At 41.9% G+C, this 21,120-nt stretch overlaps 1 protein-coding gene across 1 annotated transcript in view; it reads right to left on the reverse strand.

Moving 5' to 3' along the window:
- LOC122249941 (uncharacterized) overlaps positions 1 to 21,120 on the reverse strand; it is a 354,224-nt gene that overhangs the window by 128 nt on the left and 332,976 nt on the right. The window contains exons 7-25 of the mRNA XM_086551321.1: positions 19,235 to 19,306; positions 18,718 to 18,860; positions 17,803 to 17,914; positions 7,804 to 8,029; positions 7,286 to 7,424; positions 6,915 to 7,121; positions 6,617 to 6,758; positions 6,352 to 6,486; positions 5,194 to 5,305; positions 4,873 to 5,001; positions 4,541 to 4,754; positions 4,229 to 4,424; positions 3,846 to 3,976; positions 3,537 to 3,704; positions 3,127 to 3,317; positions 2,777 to 2,929; positions 2,405 to 2,530; positions 1,983 to 2,162; positions 1 to 1,791 (exon numbers count right to left, since the gene is read on the reverse strand). The exon at positions 1 to 1,791 is cut by the window's left edge and continues 128 nt beyond it. Coding sequence (XP_086407447.1) covers positions 1,677 to 1,791; positions 1,983 to 2,162; positions 2,405 to 2,530; positions 2,777 to 2,929; positions 3,127 to 3,317; positions 3,537 to 3,704; positions 3,846 to 3,976; positions 4,229 to 4,424; positions 4,541 to 4,754; positions 4,873 to 5,001; positions 5,194 to 5,305; positions 6,352 to 6,486; positions 6,617 to 6,758; positions 6,915 to 7,121; positions 7,286 to 7,424; positions 7,804 to 8,029; positions 17,803 to 17,914; positions 18,718 to 18,860; positions 19,235 to 19,306 — 2,891 coding nt within the window. The 3' untranslated portion in view covers positions 1 to 1,676. The remainder of the gene's footprint in view (positions 1,792 to 1,982; positions 2,163 to 2,404; positions 2,531 to 2,776; positions 2,930 to 3,126; positions 3,318 to 3,536; positions 3,705 to 3,845; positions 3,977 to 4,228; positions 4,425 to 4,540; positions 4,755 to 4,872; positions 5,002 to 5,193; positions 5,306 to 6,351; positions 6,487 to 6,616; positions 6,759 to 6,914; positions 7,122 to 7,285; positions 7,425 to 7,803; positions 8,030 to 17,802; positions 17,915 to 18,717; positions 18,861 to 19,234; positions 19,307 to 21,120) is intronic.

Here is a 21,120-nt window from a genome sequence, read left to right on the forward strand (position 1 = left end):
GGTCTATATGAGAATAATAAAATACAAAACAGACACATGTGGTACACTAAAACAACAGGTTATTGTATTAAGAGGTAACTGCAGATACAAAATGTATGTTTTACATTATCTGAAAAAATTACTTACAATGTACAAAAAAGATAAAAAAAATCTTTTAAAGACTAGGAATGTTCAGCTTTCGACACTGGAGCCAAAAGCATCAATACAGAGTATAATTTGCCTTCACTCTTTCGAATATATATTTTAACATATATAATATACAGTCTATATTTTTTCTAATTTGTAATTTTTGATATCATGAACTCAAATCTAGCTCACACAGTTAATTACAAGTGACTGGCAATCACTGCAAACCAATCTATGATATAGAGAATTTCTTTGCCTCCAAATTTCCAAACACAAGGAGAGATATTATAATTCCAAGCAACAGTGATTGTCCAATCTGGTAATTGCTGTTGATTAAAACCGCTGTGAGTCTGGACTAGGAGCGAATAACTCTGTAAATGCTTTTTATTTTCTTTTCTTTTTTTGAGAGAAGGCTACATAAAATGACAAAAGAGCACCGTCGCCTCACTGGAAAGTTGCCTAATAGTTTCCGAATTGTCCTCGTTTTTTCATACACTGATCTACATATTCGTTTCCATTCAACGATACGATAAAAAGAACTTTACAAAAAATGGAGGGGGAAAACTAAAGGGGAAAGAAAACATGTTTGGAAAAGTATGCTGCGCGTACCTTAGCATACGTTATATAAACAGACACTCACACATACTTACAACGCCAACATCCACACACGCATACATAGACAACTGTTCTTCTGTTCCAGCTCTCACCACTGAAGTCTCACACAGATGGCAATACACAAGGCAGCAGAATACTATCTCAGTCACCTCAAAGAGAATTTAACACTTCAGAAATCACCTCTAAGATCTACAACAAACATTAACAAATATAATTTTAAAAAATAAGAAGACATGATAATAACAATGAAATACGAACATGTAAAGGAATGAAAAAACAAAACCAAAAAAAAAAAAATGTCATTAATTCATTCACCCTCCTTTTCATCTGTGAATAAAACACCTGTATATCATTCTCCCTGAAGTATAAAATTCTCTAAAAAATATATATTCCATCTTAGATGAATCCCTTCGCGATGGTCAAGCCGCAGAAGCACTTTGGTCGGTGCACAAAGCAGGTAAGAATACGTGATGCACAAAATATACACTTCATATTTGGTGGGATACAAACATACACAAAAGTCCCTTAAATGTGCAGGAATGTACACTGTGGTCCACAAAGTAAAAATTTTTGGGTTTTCTCCTGTGCCATTATATAGGCACCAAAAAAAAAAAAAAAAAAAAGTTTCTCTCTTTGATGTGTTGGTTATCGCAACACTACTATATATATCAGTGGAATAGAAATAAGTTTATCTTTTTTGGGGGGGTGAACTTCTGGAAGCTCTGGGAATATCACATCCATTGTCTGTCAATCACATAGTTCACTCTTGGGGTATGATTATTAAGGTTTCACTTGGGCATCTTCATCAACACTATAAAAACCCTCAGATCATCTATTTTGCAAAGTCCATTGCAAAAAAAATATTTGCAAATATTTTCTTTTTTCGATCAGCCTTAACAAATAACGTATATAATTTCTGTACAGTTGCATGCTATTTACACTTTGCTCTCTGGTCCCACAGCATGGTGCTCGAAGCTCTGCCTGATGCGCGAGAGATGTGAGGCTGTGACATGGCCATAGACCTTGTTGTACCACTCTGGTGTGCGCCCTCTGAAAACAGCAAAGTGAATCGTTATTACATTACCCTTTATATGACCCATTTGACAAAAAATAAGACCAATTTTAGGATGGGGCTATATACTTCTCTTTTAAACTATTCACAGTATCTCTGTAACTTCAACTACTTTACTTTAGTCATACGATTGTCTCACACTCATACAAAATATCCTCCTTAAACTTACCTCATGTCGAGCCGTGATATGTGCGTGATCCTGGATTTGCCTGAGCCACATGGTTGGATAAGATAGCGAGAGGCCAACACTATGCCTCGCACACTGCCAACAAGGATAGGGGCATCAGCATGTTCCACGGAGGTTTCCACCACAATACAGGTTCCTCGAGCCAAATCGCTTCTCCAGCACCTGAAAGAAATATATGGTTGTATTTTATTTCCTTGATTTCTGTAAAGATTGGCAAGAAGCCCCCAAATAAACTCATTTGTATATCAAGTTATATTTCATAGATGATTAAGGTCCCATACAAAAATGCCTGTTGTATATTAATTAATCTGAGTAAGCATATAATTATTTATTACTGACTCATCGCCATTGCATGTACTAAATGTGTCTACTACAGAAAGCATAATACATTCTGAAAAACTCACCTTAATACACAATAGTCAACAGGGGGCCGAGGGGGCATGGAGTTACACATATACTGGAAGACTTCAGCTTGACGATCTAACCGACTAATGACTCTCCATTTCAACAAGGAATCATCCCACAAGTGCCTATGAATGATAAAAGGAATTTAATCCATGGAAGTACATAATGAAGCAATGTACAAGATACAAAGTGCTGAATATCCATTTATCATTACAGGATCACTGAAACAGATAAATTGGCAAAAGAACATCATTCTGTATTGCAGCATTATTGCATGATTTTTTTCTGCATTGGCCCTTAAAAAGGTTGTGTAAAGCAAGAGATTATTTTTCAATGGAAAATTAGTATTGATAAATCAAAGATAAGCTCACCTTTCTCTAATGACACGGTTCAGCAGTTCTGACGGAGGAGCCTCTACTTCTGTTGTCGCTCGCCATAGCCTCAAGGGGTGACCATCTCCAACCTTGCGATATAGAATCTCGACATTGGGATCAGTGCAGTTCATGTGTACCCAACCTCTCGACCTGTGAAGATAAGGCATCATGTTTAAAGTATGAAACAGGTACAAAAGATATAAAATACATAACTGTTAATAAATCTACAAGTATTAACAGAAACTAAGGAAATACATATCACATAATTCTATGAGTATTAACAGAAACTAAAGAAAAAACAGGTAAAATAATTTCCCTACCAACAAATACTAAAAACAAACACTCACTTGTCTCTTGCTTCTTTCAGTAATGATGTGATACAGGCATTCATGTAGGTAGACCAATCTCCATCAACACTAGCAATCCCTGGAGATCCCACAACACCCAGGTCCTCAAGGCAAACTGGCTGACTTTGCTCCAAGTACGTGAAGCGGCAGTTGGACAGCATTTCCATCGGCACACACTGGAGCTGGCTGACCTGTTGAGAAACACATAAGAATTAGATACTTGGTTCATTGATATTATGGAAATAATTGCTGAAATCACAGAAAATTGTTACCCAAAAGTTTTTTTTTTATAATCAAAACATGCACTGCTAAGAAGAAAAACCTATTGGTAGGTAGACATATATCAATATTGCAGTATTATATATTTCAGAATCATCTAAATCCTTTCACATCAATCTAAAATAGCTTACCTGTTGTATCATTAGAGTGAGACAGTGGTGAGCTGCCTTGTTTTCATGCAGATCTCGAGGCTCTGGGGTACCTGTTGCTCGCCTTCTCAATGGACTGGAACCCGAAGTCCCAACATTAAGGTGGAAGAGAGAGGGAGCTAGGCACACGGCCAAGTTGCTGGCATGCATCTGGAAAGAAGAGGAAGTTAAGACACTGAAATTCATCTTGCTAGAAAACATTCCTTATTCATATTGGCAAGAAATCTACACCTGATGTTTTCATGTAAATATCAAAAGTATCATTAAGGGAATAATTCCGACTAGACTTACCTGATTCAGATGAGAATTTGCTGCCACATCAGCAAGGAATGTGAGAAGCACCATTAAGACTTCACGGTTCTCATCTGGCAACATAAGGATAGCACACTGAAGTGCCTCTAGGCGGTGTTCAACTGGCAGGTCTGTGGAAGAAAAATATTGATTAAATAAATTGTATACATCAAAATACTTGTAAATGGACTATATACAATTTATAATTAATATTAGGCTATATCAAATATCGTATAGTAATAAACAAGTAATATATTGTTAAGCATAGGGACTAGTTTTGAGTAAGTATACATACTTTCAAATATTCGTAATCATATTAGCACAAAAATACAGGTGCACAAGGTCCTAAAACATATTCATCCCATTCACTAGCATAAACTTACACTGGAAGATTGCGATGAACATTTCTGAGAGCTTATTGGTCAATAACACTTCAGGCAGCTCCCTGAAGTATGTCTTGACCATGTCAGCTATGTCACAGGTACCAAAATCAGAGTACTGAATGTTCTCTCCCATTTCATGTAACTCTTGTAGTTTCTGAATACGGGATCTCACACCAGGCTTCCTGAAGATGCCAACCTGAAGGGAAAATAAGAAACATTGTAGAAAATAATAGTTATTATTACACCTGTTATTTTTCTCTATGGTACATTATAACATGGCTCTAGAGCAGATGATTTCTACGTGTAATTTACCTGATCTAAGCTTGAAGTCCTGAGGTACTGCAGAGCTGCTTGGATACCAGAAGGCAGTGGTTGTCCTGTTCTTTGAGCAATCACCAGGAGAGGCACACCAAACACCTGTCTGTCACGGTAGTCTGGAGTTTTCATTTTGCGCATGAATTTTGGTAGTTCCCAGTTCCAGCCACTGCGATTACTTGGGCAGTACCTTTCCATGAGTGCTGTCAGCCTGGTGGAATAATGCACAAAGATATCAGTACAGGAAGAAAATTAAAATGACATATTTCCCATAATCGTTATACTAGTTCTCTGTAAAATTCATATTGTATCATACATGCAACATTTACCTCAACAAGGCTCGTTTTCGTAAGTGCAGCATTTGTCCGCTGCTGAACCCGTTAATCTGTGTTCCAAGCTGACGCATGGATTGCTGGTACGATTTGCGATTGAAGCTGTGCCATCTGTCCACTGTCACTCTATAGAAAAATAAATTATACAGATTGAAATTCAACTTATACTTGCATCACCACATTAGATAATTATATACATAGAATACAACATCTCATGTTTTCTTTTTCATTTTTTTTTTACTGAAATGTCTCAATTATCCTCTTAAGAACATATAATACCTGAATACAAGCATCATTCCTTTAATCCTTAAACCTTACCTTCTCTGACAGGGATCTTCATTCTCATCATCATCATGAGTGGATGGCAGAGGAGAGTCTCTGCTCTCTACTGTGCACTCACTGCTCCCTGACCCTTCATGCGCACTTGCTTCTGGAAGAAAGTGACTTTTTATTTACGAAGAACACACTGTCACCAAACACTATTTTCAGAATGCCAAACTTGGTATGAAAGTTAGCAAAGGAAAGAGCGTCACTCAAGATGTAAACTGGTGCAAGTCAGAACTCCAATAGAACTTACTTCGGGAATAACAACATAGCCACTGGAATAAGTCCTTTGCAAAATTGAGGTCTGGGCATAAGTGTCTAAGCAATACCGTGAAATACTTTTCTACAAGATCCATAATTTCGAAAGGCATAGTTTGAGGTAGTTTATTCACAGATGTAAATTCAATATCAAGGCATACAGGAGAGGTGCAGCATTTCATTTAGTGCCAAAGCTCGACATAAGCTGCCTGCACCAACACACCTGTAGCCTTCCCTCCACCAGATGCTAGTTACAACTGTAAACATCTCTACATAACACGATATCATCTATCCTGAGATCCTGAACATTCCCCTAGAAACAGGAGTTGCCAACTACCACAAGACTTCAAATAAAATCAAGGACAAATGGCAGACTGATATATCCCTTCTTATCTAAATATAAGCTTTGCAGAGTGTCGCTACTGTGCTAATGATTAATTGACTGTTGGCTTAATCTTTACTGGTTGAATATACTAATACATAAAGGGATATTCCCCAAATAACAACCTCTGGCAAGATGGAAATTGCAGGTAAAGCCACACAGCTCAGTGACTCCTGCCTAGCATGGTGTACTCGAGTGTGAATTTTTGGGCAAATATATGATTACTCCTCTAAATTTCTCAGATACGCATAAACACATCACAAATGATCATGATTCAAAGAAATATCATGCAAAGATGATCTCAGTACTACAATAATCTTACTATATATTATCATTCATTTAGAATGACATTTTTTTTTTAATTCTTTCTTATGTACTGAGGAAAACTGACTTAGCAACAATAGAAAACTTATATTTCCCCAAGGCTAATTTATTCCAATGCAATGCCTCTTCTTTGCAACATCAGTGTATGAAAGTATAATCCCAACAAAACCAATTTCACATTAACGTACCAGAATCCATGGCCTCAGGCTGGTAGTCATGGTAACTCTTGTTGCAGATAATGAGTGGGACATTATCATACACCGAATGCCTCTCTTCATCTGGGCTTGGAATCGGCGAGATGTTTTCATCATTCTTCTCAACTCCTGGAACAAAATAGTATATATCAGCAACTTGTGGAAGCAGGAAAATTGGTCTCTATCTTTTATCAAGAAAAAAACAACAAGACATCTACTATCTTCGGAAGATTGGAGATGGAGAAAACGTCGTGCTTACCTCCTCTAATACTCGAGAGAAAGTGTTCCCTGGCCGCCTGCGAGTCCTTCCCGTAGGTGAGAGACCCGGTGTGGCGCAGCTGGCCCTGCCTGGAGGGTCGTCCTGACCCCGACTTGCCTGTGCGCTTCTCAGATCCTGTGCTCTGTAAGAGAGGAAGAATATGTACAGAGATGTTTTTTTTAATATGCTGGGTTATTGTCGGGCATAATTTATGTAAAAAAAAAATGTGTATATGAGGCGCGACTTTGTTAAGCACATTTTCTTTTTTTTTAACATTCTGTACGAAGTAATGCCCTACCTGTGCCATCTTATTGGAGTTGGCATCCGTGAAATAATGTCTCCAGGTGGGCGGCGAGCATTCAGAATCACTGTACGCCCCTCCACCTCCCCCGGTCTCCCCTACCCCATGCCCCCCTCCGCCTCGACGCCCGAATCGCTTGCGTCGCCTCCACCGGAACAGCGGGGTGGAGGTTTGGGAGTGGTCGGAGGCCAGCGACGAGGAGTCCTGGGAGGGAAAAGAAAAAAAATCGTTTTGTGCATATCAGGAACGCCGCAAGAAATCAGTCTTTCCTCCAACTAGGACAATATTCCTATATATCTGTGTGAATATCTGATATATTTCAGACATCCCGAAAATCGACCACAAATGATGACCGCCCCACAACTCACCTCCCCGGGGGTCGACTGCCTAGCTTCTCTGGGGTGCGTGGAGCCCACAGTCATCGTGGAGGCGGTGGTGGAGGCGCGGCTGGCGAGCTCCGGAGAGGCGTCCAGCGAAATATCCACGCAGCCCATCTCCGCCACCAGTCTGCATAGGGGCCCTCGCCAACACCGCCACCTTGGGCGCTTGAGTTTGGAAGGACTCGCTTAGATGGACCATGGACATGGCTCGAAACATTATTCTATACCAGTAGCACGATGTATATAATCCGAGTCATTACCTAAGAGAATAATAATAAATCAATGCTGGGTATAATTAATAATAATCAATCTGAACTGATAACATATTGAAACGCTGTGCATAATAATAAAATCACAATCAAAGTAAAAAAAAATGGTAACAAAACAAATTATCACCTTAAACACTTTCTCGAGGAAACCTACAATCCCTCCCTGACACTCCCACCGACGCCTGACACTCCCACCGACGCCTGACACTCCCACCGACGCCTGACACTCCCACCGACGCCTGACACTCCCACCGACGCCTGACACTCACCTTGGGACCGCTGATAACGACGCCATCCCTGTTCTGCCTCTTCTTCTTCTTGTTCTTGAGCGACTCCATCCTGCGGAGGATGGCCTTGGCGCCGTCCCGAAGCCGCTCCGAGCCCGACCTCTTGAACTGGCCGAGGAGGACGTCATCTTGAATGTCCAGGCCCCGAGGCTCACCCGAGACTTTGCTGTCGCCGCCTGCAACGAGTGACACTTGTTAGTGGGGGTGGTTGTGTGTGCGTGTTATTATATATATATATTTTTTTAGATATACTCCTCTACGTGTCATATTCTGACAGTCTCTCTTGATCGGAACTGTTTAGAAAGAAATGACAGACCACAGATTCATGAAGTCTGCCGGCGCCAGGTCATACATTCAAAATCATGCACACAACACGCGACTAACGATTCAAAATTGTGTATGTACCTGATTCACCGATATCACTTCGAATCACGACAGACCAAGCCAATCGTGATGTCAAACACTATTTTTGCAATAATACAGCACTTGGGAAGCCCCGCAAAACGAAAACGATACAAATTAATGATACTTTCCCCCCGTGGAACATCCAGAAGTAAATTTTCACCAAGGGGAAACAACACTCCCTCTCGCGTCTTAATTAATCTGCATACACTTAAAAAATAAAAAAAATAACGTCACCACAGTTCGTTCTACCTTCGTAGCTGAAGCACAGCGTGAGAAGATCCACTTGCATGTTTGCGTTTTTGTTTTTTGTTTTCAATTCATGCAGTCCAAAAAAATTATATGTCCACCTGTTTCAGCGCTCGCTACACCTGCCGAGCACGAAACGAGTATTCCTGCCTCTGCGATCACCGGGAATGCACTGACCTCTCTGACCTGACTCGCCATACCCTGACCCCGCTGGTTAAGAATAGTGATCACCGCGCTGACCTGTCTGACCGACCACTCGAGATGCCAAGATATATCTTTTCACCTACTATTTTTCTTTGCATCATTTCAACTCCTCCTAATCCACCGAGAGCTCCTCTTCTTGTTGCACGGGTCCACTGCAACAAGAGCAGCTGAACCGTGCAACATTAAAACCAAAGACCAACACAAGAATCAATCAGAAACAAGAAAAAGGATCAATAAGCAAGGTACACCTTCTCCCGACAACACCCGAGGGCCCGACAACATCCGAGGGGGGGGGCTTGCTGGACAAAAAATGCCCCAAAGCAACACCTCTCGTGACAATGGCATGACTGACAGCTCAATGAGAGTCCCCGTCTCGGCGCAGCAAGAAAGAAATGCATCTCTGCTTGACAAGATCTTCTGTGTCTGTGCTTGTATGTGCTTGCGTGTGTGCTTGTGTGTGGGCCTGTGTGCGTGTATGATAGACAGGAAGGGAAAGCGCGTGTGATACGGAACAACGAAACGAGTGGCAGGATGAGAGGGAGGGAGGGAGGGAGGGAGGGAGGGAGAGGGAGGGAGAGGGAGGGAGAGGGAGGGAGGGAGAGGGAGAGGGAGAGGGAGAGGGGGAGAGAGAAAGAGAAAGAGAAAGAGAGAGAGAGAGAGAGAGAGAGAGAGATAGAGATAGATAGATAGAGATGGATAGAGATAGATAGATAGATAGATAGATAGAGATAGATAGAGATAGATAGAGATAGAAAGAGAGAGAGAGATAGAGAGAAGGGGGGAGAGAGAGAGGGAAAGAGAGTCAAAACATAAGAACCAAGGGAAAAAAAAAAACAAGAAGCACATCCCTATTCCCTCCCTCTGCCCCCCTACCTCAGCCCATACCACGTCCCCGCCCCATCACCCCACCCCCCGGATTGACGGCCCCCGTAAGAGACAGGAACAGGTAGCGGGGATTTCAGATCATGCCGCCGCCCCCCAAATTCCCCAGGGGCGCGTTAACTCATAATCCAAGTGGGCTTCCTGGCTAAAGTAACACGACCACAGCGCTCGTCAATGCGGGGACGGGGGGAGGGGAAGAGGGGACGAAGGGGGATGTGGGGGGGGAGTTAAGGAAGCACTGGAGGACGGACACAAATCATCACGTTGGGACGGGGGGTTTAGCACACTTGGCTTAAGGGATCTATCGGTGATGCGACGAGAGAGAAAGAGAGAAAGGGAGAGAGAGAGAAAGAGAAAGAGAAAGAGAAAGAGGGAGGGAGGGGGAGAGAGAGAGAGAGAGAGAGAGAGAGAGAGAGAGAGAGAGAGAGAGAGAGAGAGAGAGAGAGAGAGAGGGAGAGAGGGAGAGAGAGAGAGAGAGAGAGAGAGAGAGAGAGAGAGAGAGAGAGAGAGAGATATATCACCCTAACAACCTCACCAGCGTATTTGATAACAAGCTCGACGCAGGCAGAATTTTCCCTAATCAATAACAGCGAGATATTCACAACACAACAAGCGATATATTCTGCCGTGTATTTTCTTCAATTAAGCTGTTTATCATTGCCTTGTTATCAGCATGTCGTACATCTATAACCACTATCGGGATCCTTGATAAAAAGAAAGGGAGAGAAAGAGAGAGAAAGAGAAGGAGAGAGAGAGAAAAGTGAGAGAGAGAAAGTGAGAGAGAGAAAGTAAGAGAAAGAGAGAGAGAGAGAGAGAGAGAGAGAGAGAGAGAGAGAGAGAGAGAGAGAGAGAGAGAGAGAGAGAGAGAGAGAGAGAGATATGGATAAATGCATAAAAAAGACCGATACATTGATAATAAACATGTGTGCACATATATACACAGCATAAATAGAAATTAAAAATAATTGCTTTATATATATATATATATATATATATATATATATATATATATATATATGTATGTATATATATATATATATATATATATATATATAATATAATATGTATATATATAATATGTATATATATATATAATATATATATATATTTGTGTGTATATATATATACATAATATATATATATATATATATATATATATATATATATATATATATATATAATATATATATATATATATAACACACGATACATATCAAATATATATATATATATATATATATATATATATATATATATAATATATATAATAATATATATATATATATATACATAAATATATACAACACACACACACATATATATATATATATACATATATATATATATATATATATATATATATATATATATATATACAACACGAAAAATACAACGATCTAACACAATAACCTCAATATCTGTATAAAATACACACGCGCGGAAAAAAAATAGGACAAAAGAACGACAAAAGCACATCGGGAGTCACGTAAGGACCTCCAACAAGTCAATCTCAATTTTGATCGAGGCAAGACATTGAAGAATTATTCAGTGTTATTTTTTATCTCACTAATCTTTTTAGAGGGAGGGAGGGAGGAGGGGGGATGGGGGAGGGAGAGGGAGAGAGGGAGAAAGAGAGAACAATAAGCATTCGAAGAAAGCAAAATTCTATAATGGACACATGTCAATCGAATTAATTTCTACAAAAAATAACAAAATAAAACCTCTTAGCTTAAAACCGTTACGTTCAAACAGTGACGGAGCAAGACTCCCAAACCTGGGACACGCCCTTCCTCCCTCCCTTTCTCTCTTTCTCTCTCTCTCTCTCTCTCTCTCTCTCTCTCTCTCTCTCTCTCTCTCTCTCTCTCTCTCTCTCTCTCTCTCTCTCTCTCTCTCTCTCTCTCTCCGCCTACCCCGTTCATTAAAGGCAAAATCAAAATATAAACGAAAAAGAAAAACAGAGACCTAAATAACACACCAGACAAAAACAGTTAACAAGCTAAAACAACCAGGAAAATCTTAAAACTAAAACACACGAAGCAAAATCGATACAGAACACCACGAAGAAATACTCGAAGAAATAAAACACAAGAAAAGGAAAACAATGGCCATCCCAAAGCACTCACATTTGGGCGTTATGATGGAGACAGCGTGGAAACCCGGGCCGAAGTAATAGAATTGATCTCCTTCGCTGGCATAACCGTCATCATCACTGTAGTTCGAGGTCTGAGTCACCATTTCGGTCTAAACTAAGACTTCTAAAACCGGGAACTTCACTTCGTAATAGTTATCGGCATTTCCTTCTGATTTCAACCGCGCGCGCAATTCGCCTTATCGCGCGCGTTTCAGGGGAATGTCTATTTCGTTTGATGGAACCACTTAACGATGGCGATTCGTGAGAGAGAAATCAATTTACTGAAGGATGTCGGCACTTTAGCAATGTCGGATGGTTTGTCACTTTTAAAAGAATAATAAGAAGAGTTTTCTGGTTACGTATCCATCAGTATTTTTTTTCAGTTAAGTCTATAAATTTCGCAAAAATCTCTCTATCGCTCAACACATCCGACACTCACGAAGCTGACGATCTAACTAGGCTTAGTTCGACCCGGCCTGACCCAACTGGTACCGGGGGGAGGGGGTAGAGAAGGGATGGGAGGGGGGGAGGGGAAGGGAGGGGAGGGGATGAGGGACTCGCGCGAGAGCCTCCCGGGGAGATGGCACCAGAGGGCACCGCGGGGCATTTCACCACCAGATGCCACAGTCAGGAACATCTAAACTTTGGGAGACGCGTCAATCACTCCAAGAATGCCATATGTCAAAACACCACGTGGTCTTTTAAACAGCCCGGGACTTTTAAAACAATCTTGACTAGAGGCTACGAAGAAACCTCTTTTTAACCCCCCCCCCATCCCACAACCCCCACCCCCCCAAAAAAAAGAAATCCACACAAGCCAATAAAATGAACTAACACTGCGAAATCGTCTCCCATCAGCTGATCGACTCCCTGTAACGGTCCCTCCCTCCCTCCTGTAACCTTTTCCCGTTTGAAATACAGTCCGGTGTATGACAGGCAACTTCCGCGACGCGAACACGTTACAAAATATTCATAACCATTCTGAAAATATTCCAAGCGAACCTGAGAGATCGGTGTCAACAAACTTTTAAAAGTTCTTGCGTCTACAGTTATTTAACCGTCTGTCTTCACGGAGGTGTGGGGAACATCCCGAGTGATAATGCCCATTACTTAAAGACTGATAAGAAAGAAAAGGATAATAACGTTAGGATAATCTCATCCCCATCATCATCACCATAATCCCTATAATAATAACGATAGAAATAATGATTACTATCATCATTATTACTATTGTCATCACTATCATTATCATCATTATTGCCTTGATTATCATTACCATTATCAGGATAATCAGTCTCATTATAAGCTTAAAGTTAAAATAGCAATTGTAATTATAATAATAATAATGATGATAATGATAATACTAATACTAATCATAATACTAAATTTAACTACTAATAATGACAATAATAATAATAATAATAATGATAACAAAAAACATTAAAAACAAAATAAAGTAATAACTCATTAAATAAACAATAATAATCAGATTTAGTACCTATACAAACATCAAGACGCCAACATCCGGGAACCCTGACGTAAGCCGGACAAGCGGGGACGAGGTTGACCAAACCCAAGAAGGCACGCAGGGTCAAACGGGGTCAGACAGGGGATTATCCTAAATTATGTTTGATAACGGAAGTGACCTACCCTCAAAGCCCAGCTGAACAGACATGGAGGAGGAGGAAGTAAGAGGGGGGGGGGAGAGGAAGGGGATGGAAGAAGATGGGGGGGGGGAGAGGACGAGGAGGAAGATTGGGGGGAGGGGATGGTGAAGGAGGAAGAGGAAAAAAGAAGGGGAGGAAGAGAGGGGTGGAGGTGAAGAAAGAAGAAGAGGGAAGAAGAGGGGGGGAAAGAGGAGGCGAAGATGGATGAAGAGGAGAAGGAAGAAGGAGAGGGGAGGACGAAATAGAAAATAGCGAGAAACGCAATAATATTCCACCACTATCAGTGCCACCTTCACCTTCAGTGATCCGCTTGTAGTGGTCACGAGATACATTTTGATTTTCATCTTTAAACAGTCAGAATCACAATAACCATACATAAAGACGCAAAGCAAAACGATACTAAAGATAATGACGATAGTGATAGTAATAATAATTATTGTAATAATAATAATAGTAAAAGTGATAATACACCAATGCTAATAATTATAGCAATAATACTAATAGTAATACTAATAATACTAATAGTAATACTAATAATACTAATAGTAATACTAATAATACTAATAGTAATACTAATAATACTAATGGTAATACTACTACTAATAATAATAATAGTAATAATAACAATAATAATAACAGTAATGGTAACAAAAGCAATAGTAATAATACAAATGACTACAATAATAATACCAGAAAAAACAAGAACAACAATAAACACGACAATAACACAAGCAATAATGATAATAACAACCTGCTAAAAGTACAAGCAAACCGTTTGAATTTCTCGCAAGGAAATCTCAGCTGTTTACACTCTCAACGAGGGAGGATCACAGGTGCGAGTTCAGACAAAGGAGAGCATCAGGATTAAAACAAAAGGGAACGGATCCTTAATCCTCTGTTCAAGGGCTTGAATGACGAAAACAATGCCTAATGTAGGCCTATCTACCCCCTCTCTCCCACCCTCCTCCCACCTCGCCCCTCCCTATGTCAAAAGAAAAAAAGAGAGAGAGAGAAAGGGGGAGGGGGATAAGGAGGAAATGGGGGTGGGGTGGGTGTAGGGTGGAGGGAGGGGGAGATACACAGGTGCACGGGGTGTGGAGGTGGTGTGGGGGGGGGGTAGTAAGTCTCACACCTGTGTCTCGCACGTGTCCCACATCACCTGGTCTAGGCCTAACCACTCGAGGTTTGCCGCAGGTGTAGTAGGTACGCAGGAAGGAGATGGGTGGGGAAGGAGGGGAGGGGGAAGGGGAAGGAGGGGAGGGGGAAGGGGTAGGAGGGGAGGGGGGAAGGGGAAGGGGGAGGTAAGGGAGTGGTCACGGTAAACACTCCATCTCTTCTGCGGTTTAGACTGCGGTCAGCGGACTAGATTCAAATAACCACTTCAATTTGATTCCATGCATTTGGTCGAACTGATTCCGATAACAAACGCACACAGGCAAATCGCAAGCACAAGGTCCTGACGCACCTACAAGCACAAGCACCCAAAGCATCGTGGTGTAGGCGCCCGTCATGGTTCGCTGGTGCTACAAAAAAACGGTGCATGACTACCCCCCTCCCCTCCCCTCAATTCTCCTCCCAGACATGACCTCCCTCCCTCCTATCTACACCTTACCTACCCTCCCTCCCTCCCTTCCATCAACACCATACCTACCCTCCCTCCCTCCCTCCCATCTACACCATACCTACCCTCCCTCCCTCCCTCCCATCTACACCTTACCTACCCTCCCTCCCTCCCCTCTCTCCCTCCCTCCCATCAACACCATACCTACCCTCTCTCCCTCCCTCCCATCAACACCATACCTACCCTCTCTCCCTCCCTCCCATCAACACCATACCTACCCTCTCTCCCTCCCTCCCATCAACACCATACCTACCCTCTCTCCTCTCCATCTCTCCCTTTCTCTTTTTCTTTCTCTCTCCTTCTATTTCTCTCCCTCTCTACTCATCCCCCACGCCACATCTTTTGTAGATAAAGGATATGGCATAACCGGTAATTTTATGTCACCCATAAACCTTTATGTGTTTTTACGGTTGCATTTATGTTATTTTTAATAACCTACAAACCTACTTATGGGATTTCTTCGGCTGTTTCAGTAAACTTTGCCCCCACCCCCCGTTTGACACTTTTTTATTTCTCTTGTTTTAATTCTCTGTCTGTCTCTGTTTTTATTTCTCTTGTTTTAATTCTCTGTCTGTCTCTGTTTTTATTTCTCTTGTTTTAATTCTCTGTCTGTCTCTGTTTTTATTTCTCTTGTTTTAATTCTCTGTCTGTCTCTGTTTTTATTTCTCTTGTTTTAATTCTCTGTCTGTCTCTGTTTTTATTTCTCTTGTTTTAATTCTCTGTCTGTCTCTGTTTTTATTTCTCTTGTTTTAATTCTCTGTCTGTCTCTGTTTTTATTTCTCTTGTTTTAATTCTCTGTCTGTCTCTGTTTTTATTTCTCTTGTTTTAATTCTCTGTCTGTCTCTGTTTTTATTTCTCTTGTTTTAATTCTCTGTCTGTCTCTGTTTTTATTTCTCTTGTTTTAATTCTCTGTCTGTCTCTGTTTTTATTTCTCTTGTTTTAAGAGAGAGAGAGAGAGAGAGAGAGAGAGAGAGAGAGAGAGAGAGAGAGAGAGAGAGAGAGAGAGAGAGAGAGAGAGAGAGAGAGGAGAGAGAGAGAGGGGAGAGAGAGAGGAGAGAGGAGAGAGAGAAGAGAGAGAAGAGAGAGAAAGAGAAGAGAGAGAGAGAGAGGAGAGAGAGAGAGAGAAGAGAGAGAGAGAGAGAAGAGAGAGAGAGAGTAGAGAGAGAGAGAGAGAGATACGTATATGTGTATATGTGCATGTATATATCTGTATGTGTGTGTGTGTGTGTGTGTGTGTGTGTGTGCATGCGTGTCTGTCTGAAAGAAAGTATATAAGTTCATATGTATGTATCTTTGTTACTCTGTCTGTCCGTCTGTCTGTACGCTAGTCTGCCTACAATACATTTATCTCCCCATCTATCCATCTATATAAGGCCTTTTTAACGCGTTATGACCGCAAGTTTTCCCACTAACTAATGCTTTCCCCATCACGTGAATATATTATTTTTTTCTGCGAACAACTTTCTGTTCCGAAGAATGCAAGCAGCGTCCAGACTCTAGAAATATTTATTTTCTTAGAAATGTCACGACTTGCATCTCTGAGCTGTATCCTGAGTCAAAATTCTCTCTCTCTCCTTCTCTCTGTGCACAGTGAGTGAGTGAGTGAGTGAGTGAGTGAGTGAGTGAGTGAGTGAGTGAGTGAGTGAGTGAGTGAGTGAGTGAGTGAGTGAGTGAGTGAGTGAGTGTGTGTGTGTGTGTGTGTGTGTGTGTGTGTGTGTGTGTGTGTGTGTGTGTGTGTGTGTGTGTGTGTGTGTGTGTGTGTGTGTGTGCATGCGTGTCTGTCTGAAAGAAAGTATATAAGTTCATATGTATGTATCTTTGTTACTCTGTCTGTCCGTCTGTCTGTACGCTAGTCTGCCTACAATACATTTATCTCCCCATCTATCCATCTATATAAGGCCTTTTTAACGCGTTATGACCGCAAGTTTTCCCACTAACTAATGCTTTCCCCATCACGTGAATATATTATTTTTTTCTGCGAACAACTTTCTGTTCCGAAGAATGCAAGCACGTCCAGACTCTAGAAATATTTTTTTTCTTAAAATGTCACGACTGCATTCTGAGCTGTATCCTGAGCAAAAATTTCTCTCTCCTCCTTCTTCTTTCGGGGTGAAAGTGAGTGAGTGAGTGGTGGGGGTTGTGGGGTGTGTTTTTGTGTGTTGTGTGGTGTGTGTTTGTTTTTGTGTTTTTTAAAGTTATGGGTTTTGTGTGTGTCTGTTTGTTTGGTGTGGGTGTGTGTGGGGTTGTTGGGGTGTGTGTGATACGTAATGTGTATATTGCATGTTAACTGTATTTTGTGTGGTGTGGGGTGTGTGTGTGTGTGTGTGTGGAAGTTTGTGAAGGATTTTTTGGTTGTGTGTGTTGTGATACGTATATGTTATATGTGCATTTATATTATTGTTGTGGGTGTGTGTGTGTGTGTGTGTGTGTGTGTGTGGTTGTTGTGTGTGGGTGTGTTTCTGTGTGTTTTTGGGGGTTGTGTGTGGGGGGGATACGTTATGTTATTGTGCAGTTTTACTGTATTGTGTGTGTGTGTGTGTGTGTGTGTGTGTGTGTGTGTGTGTGTGTGTGTGTGTGTGTGTGTGTGTGTGTGTGTGTGTGTGTGTGTGATACGTATATGTGTATATGTACATGTATATATCTGTATATGTATATGTGTACTGGTCTAAAATCATCTACATTCACGCACACATACGAAAGCAAGCATACACCTGCAAACACAAACACGTAGAGGTGCATGTGTACCAACAATGACCTGCAAATCCTGCATGTGCACTCCGCGTGTGTACTCACCAGCGCTTGGAGACCGGTCATGCACGACACGAGACCAGCGGCGGGAGTGTCTCTGAAACTTCCAGTTGCCTGAAAGCGCGCATTCTTGCTCCTCGTCGTCGGATTCTTCCGCCTGAAATAAAGCACGGGGATTATCATAAAAAATATATATATAAAATAGAAATAAAAATAGTGCTAAAAAAGGAGAAGAAAGATGTTTGTAGGATTGGTTACGTGACTTCATAGTGCGGTGTATATTCACCCCCCTCCATCCCCTCTCCCCCTCCCTCTCATCCCTCCAGACATTTATCTCTCTGTCGCTCCATCCTCTGTGTCTCCTCATATTTCTGCTACCTCTTTCCTGTGGGTCCCCCTCCTCCTTCTTCCTCTCCCTCTCCCTCCTCGCGCTCTCTCTCTCTCCCTCTCCCTCTCCCCCCTCCCTCTTTCTCTTTCTCCTCCTTCTCCCTCTCTTTCTCCCTCTCCCTCTCCCCCTCTCCTTCTCCCTCTCCCTCCCCCACATACCTTCTTCTCTTTTACTACAAATGGCATACAGACTTTCACCTCCCTTACTATCTCCGCCACTTCTGCCATCTCTCTGGCTCTTACTACCCCCCCCCCCTCTTACTTTCTTGTTAGCTCCTTACCTCCTTGCATTCCCCCCCATTTATTCTTTCTTTCCTCATCTCTCCTCCTTCTCCCTCCTTCTCCATCTTCACCGCCATTCACTCCATTCCCCCCACCTTCATCACCTCCCCCCCCTCCCCTCCCCCCCACCTGGTGGGCCTCTCCCCCCTCCCCACCCTCCCCCTCCCCCTCCCTCTCCCTCTCTCCATCCCTCTCCCACTCCCCTTCCCCTTCCCTCTCCTCTCCCACTCCCATCCCACTCCCCTCTCCCTCCCCTTCCCCCCCACCTCCCTCCCCTTCCCCCCCACCTACCTTGTTCTTCCTAGCCGAGTCGAGTCGGATCTTGGCGCATCGGTTGAGCGCCCTCAGCCTCCTGAAGAGCGCCTGGAGGGAGTCGGCGTCCAGGAATGTGTGGTCCCGCTCCACGCACACCAAGTCCAGCGGGAATTGCAACTCTGGAATGGGAATCGCCGAGAGGGAATGGCGTTACGTCACACACACATCGAGGGAGGAAAGGCGTCTATTAATTACGTGGGTTTTGGATGGATGGGTTGGATATCGGCGCTGGTGAACAGTAGGTATCGTATGCTAAATGGATATATATATATATATATATATATATATATATATATATATATATATATGGTGCAATATACATACACAATTCATCAATACGCATTTAAAGATCTCTCTTGCCAATCCCAACATCCAAAAACAAATCAATACACAAACATAATCTCACAAAAAAAAATATATATCAACAAATAAATCAGAAAAAAACACCACCACCAACAAACAACTCGGGAAAAAAAACAGCACGTCTACTCACCCTCGTACATCTGCGCATACTGAGGGAATCCCGCCGCGCGTAGCCACTTGCATGCTTCTAACGCCTCAAGCTCTGAAAAAAAAGACAAGTCAAGAGATAAGCACTTTATAAAAAGAAATGGGACACGTAACACACTGCCGAGAAAAGTGGATTTGGCGCTGAGGATGATCTTGTGACATTCGTGTTACGTAATGGGGTTTCGGATGGGAAGGATACGGTGTTGGGATAAATGAGGGATGGATTAATGGTGATTCATTAATGGTAGGATAAACGAGTACTGAAAGCGGTGGGGGTCGTGTCTGTTGATATACATAACTATACGTAAATGCGTAGTTAAATATATCACACATACACAACAAAATAGGCTATAAAGAACAGAAACACGCACACATGTACGCACACACGCACGCGGGCGCACGCGCACACACACACACACACACACACACACACACACACACACACACACACACACACACACATATATATATATAAAGTCCTTCACAACCCTTTATCCTACGCTATCTCCTGCATCCCAAAGGACCCATCGACAGTGTCTCAGTAGCTAATGGTAAGGACTCTGCATTGACCTTCTACTGCTGTTATGCGGGTGTTTCTGGCCTTGGGCGAATGAATGTCTGGACCAGCGACCTTAGCATTTAATTTTCCACTATGCAAGCCCGTTGGTTTATCGAAATAAATCCGCTAGAATGATTTAATTCGTGAGGGTTTTTTTTATTCTGCATTGTTCTATCTCTTTGTGTCTATGAACTTTTGGTTTCGTTTTAATTCTCGTTTTTTTTTTCCATATCTAAAACCTTTTTCTTTTTTTCTACTTTCAACATGTACGACCTTTTCGATCCTCCTCTTTTTCTTTTTCTTCTTTTTTTTCAAACACCACCCTCTACAAAAAAATATTTAATTTATTCAGGAGGCCATTTTCTTCTTTCTTCAATTTTCTTTTCTCCTTCCACTTAATGGTTGTGGTTTGCGCCCACGACCCTCTCTCTCCCTCCCACTTTCCTTAGTCCTCCCCTTCATCTTTCTTTCTCTCTCTCCTTCCCCTCACCTTCTCTCTCTCTCTCTCTCTCTCCTTCTCTATCTAATTCCTCTATCCTTCTCTATCTCCTTCCCTATCCCTCCCTCCCTCTCTCCCACCCTTCTTCCCCTTCAACCCTATTCCCTTCCCATCAACCTCAACCTCCCTTATTGAGCCCCCCCTCCTCCTCAATTCCTCTCCCCCCTACCACCCCCAGTCCCTCAGCGGGGAGTGACGACCACTACGACCGCAACTTCTAGGCACCTCTTGTCACCTCGGCCACCACACATAAAAATTGTCACCAGCCGCTGGGTCGTCTTGATTTTCATTGTCTTAGGCTTCTTCTTGTTTTGTTGTTGTTGTGCTCCTTATTATTATTCATCTGTTTTTTCTTATTCTTATTTTTCCCTTCACTATTTTTTCTCTTCATTCGGTCTTCATTCTTCTTCTTTTTCTTCTTCCCTTCGACTGTTTTTTTGTTTTCTGTTCCTTCGCCCTTCCTTTTGTTTCTTCTTCTTCTCCTACTTACTTATCCATATCATCTTTTTCTTTTTGATCACGACATTTGCAGATATGTCTTTTCATCGTCTTGTTCTTCCTCTTCCTGCCCCCCCCCTCAACACCTCTCCATCAGTACCTTCCTGTACACATACCCTCCTTCCCCATCCCCCCCTACTTCCTACTCATCCTATGTCCCTTCCTCCCTCCTCTTCTGTGCCCCCCCCCTTCCCCAAGCCCCTCATTCCTCTTGTTTCTTTAATAAATAAGAAAAAGAAACACCCAAAACTCTAATTTATTATCCAATTGAAATATGTTAACGTTATTCACATAACCAAAAAAATCACAAAAT

The sequence above is a fragment of the Penaeus japonicus genome, unplaced genomic scaffold, assembly GCF_977035675.1.
Source record: "Penaeus japonicus unplaced genomic scaffold, GWHDUDI00000001_assembly GWHDUDI00000025, whole genome shotgun sequence".
NCBI lineage: Eukaryota > Metazoa > Arthropoda > Malacostraca > Decapoda > Penaeidae > Penaeus > Penaeus japonicus.